The sequence below is a fragment of the Tupaia chinensis genome, unplaced genomic scaffold (assembly GCF_000334495.1).
Source record: "Tupaia chinensis unplaced genomic scaffold, TupChi_1.0 Scaffold000047_1, whole genome shotgun sequence".
Lineage (NCBI taxonomy): Eukaryota > Metazoa > Chordata > Mammalia > Scandentia > Tupaiidae > Tupaia > Tupaia belangeri.
This window is the reverse complement of record NW_006159505.1, coordinates 104,501-106,492: the sequence shown is the minus strand read 5'-3', so window position 1 is coordinate 106,492 and position 1,992 is coordinate 104,501. Positions and strand designations below refer to the sequence as shown.

The following is a 1,992-nucleotide window of genomic DNA, read 5'->3' as shown; positions in this document are numbered from 1 at the left end:
CTGCTGCATTTCTTTTGGCCTACATTCTCTATCTACATGCAATTGTTCATTTTTTGTTTTCTGCTTATTTGATACTGTCTAAGTTTGCTTTTTAAATCAACCTTTGTGAGCTCTTTATACAATATAATATAGATATTGTCTCTTGTGAATGTTTACCTGGAGAAATAATTAATTTCAGGTTTAATGCATAATAAATAAATACACTTTATGATTGCAGGACACTCAGCTTAAGGTTCTACAGCTTGAGTTCAATATGCCAGCTTTCCAGAACATCACATCCTCTTCGATCATTTTCCTGCTCACGGGTGTTCCTGGGTTGGAAGCTTTCCACACGTGGATCTCAATTCCCTTCTGCTTTCTCTATGTGACTGCCCTCTCAGGAAACAGCCTGATTCTCTTTGCCGTCCTCACTCAGCCCAGCCTCCATGAGCCCATGTACTATTTCCTCTCCATGCTGTCCACCACCGACCTCGGCCTGTCCATATCCACTCTGGTCACCATCTTGGGGATATTCTGGTTCAACACCAGGGAGATCAGCTTTAATGCTTGCTTGTCACAGATGTTCTTCATTCATCTTTTCACTGTCATGGAATCTTCAGTGCTGTTGGCTATGGCCTTTGATCGTTTTGTGGCCATTTCTAATCCTCTTAGATATGCGTCTGTCTTAACTGACTTTAAAATAGTACAGACTGGAGTAGCAATCATTACCAGGGGGACCCTAATGCTGACACCAACGGTAGCTCTTCTTAAAAGATTGTCCTACTGTCGCAGCCATGTGCTCCACCACTCCTACTGCTTCCACCCCAACGTGATGAAGCTCTCATGCACAGACACCAGGATCAACAGTGCAGTTGGATTAACTGTCTTGATCTCCACTGCTGGGGTGGACTCAATCTTCATCATCCTTTCATATATTTTAATCATTAAGACAGTCCTCAGTATCGCATCCTCAGAAGAGAGGAAGAAAGCCTTTGGCACATGTATCTCCCATATTGGGGCTGTGGCTATATTCTATATTCCATTGATCAGTCTGTCCTTTGTTCATAGATTTGGGAAACAGGCCCCACCCTATGTACATACTCTGATAGCCAATGCCTACCTGCTGATTCCCCCTGTGATGAACCCCATCATCTACAGCGTGAAGACCAAACAGATACGCAAAGCTGTGCTGAAAATTCTTCATTCTAGCATGACAAAGAAATAACATCCTTTCTCTTTTCCTCTAGTCTTTGTCATTGTATAGAAGAGTTAAATGCCCTTCAGATCAGCTAAAATGTTTAGACTCATGCTTGTGCTGAAAGTTTCCCAAAAGAGGGACCAGCAGTTGGTGTAATGACTATGTGGTTGAAGTCCCATGTAGTCAACCGCGGTTTGAGTCCCAGACTGAGTGGCTTAAACTCACGCCTGGCGCGTGTGTGCATGCCCAAGATCCCTAGAGGAGAATGGAGGAGAAGGGACTGTGGCAAGGCCATCCCCCATGAGGGGTGATTTCTCTCTTTCTGTCTTTGTCTGTCTCTGTCTTTCTGGCAAGCACATGCACCCTATAGCAAAAACCTCTAAAAAAATGAATAAAAAAGAAAGAAATAAAGAAAGTTTCTCAAAAGATAACTTTTAAGTAAGAAGATTGTGGCAGAAGAGAGGTTAATAGCTGGAGATTCTTAAGGGCATCTCTATTTTCTTTAGATAAACACAATAATAATAAGGATACTTCATTTAAGAAGAACAATTTCTGAAGATCAGATAAAAAATTATTCAGTTTAGTTTGTTTTCAAGTGTGGAATTTTGTGGCTGTTGTTAAAAAAAGGAAGAAGAGAAAGTGTCCATTGCTTGGTTTAAATTGCTTCTTTACAGAAAGAAATAGCATCATCTCTGCTTACTAGTGGAAATAAAGCAATTCATTAACAACTGCAAATTATTAAATATCATTATCAGCACTGCATAAGCAATTGGCAGTGCTCATAGTTGTTTAGTTGTTCCAAATATTCTGAGTTT

At 40.7% G+C, this 1,992-nt stretch overlaps 1 protein-coding gene across 1 annotated transcript; it reads left to right on the top strand.

Annotated features, from left to right (window-relative positions):
• Positions 1 to 253: 253 nt before the first annotated feature.
• LOC102470332 (olfactory receptor 51F2) lies at positions 254 to 1,204 on the top strand. The gene has a single exon (XM_006141108.1). It carries the CDS (start codon positions 254 to 256, stop codon positions 1,202 to 1,204), a length of 951 nt encoding a protein of 316 aa, XP_006141170.1.
• The last annotated feature ends 788 nt before the right edge of the window (positions 1,205 to 1,992 follow it).

What these genes read in the sequence shown, in the direction of transcription:
- LOC102470332 (XM_006141108.1), top strand. Translation starts at nt 254, where the DNA reads ATGCCAGCTTTCCAGAACATCACATCCTCTTCGATCATTTTCCTGCTC.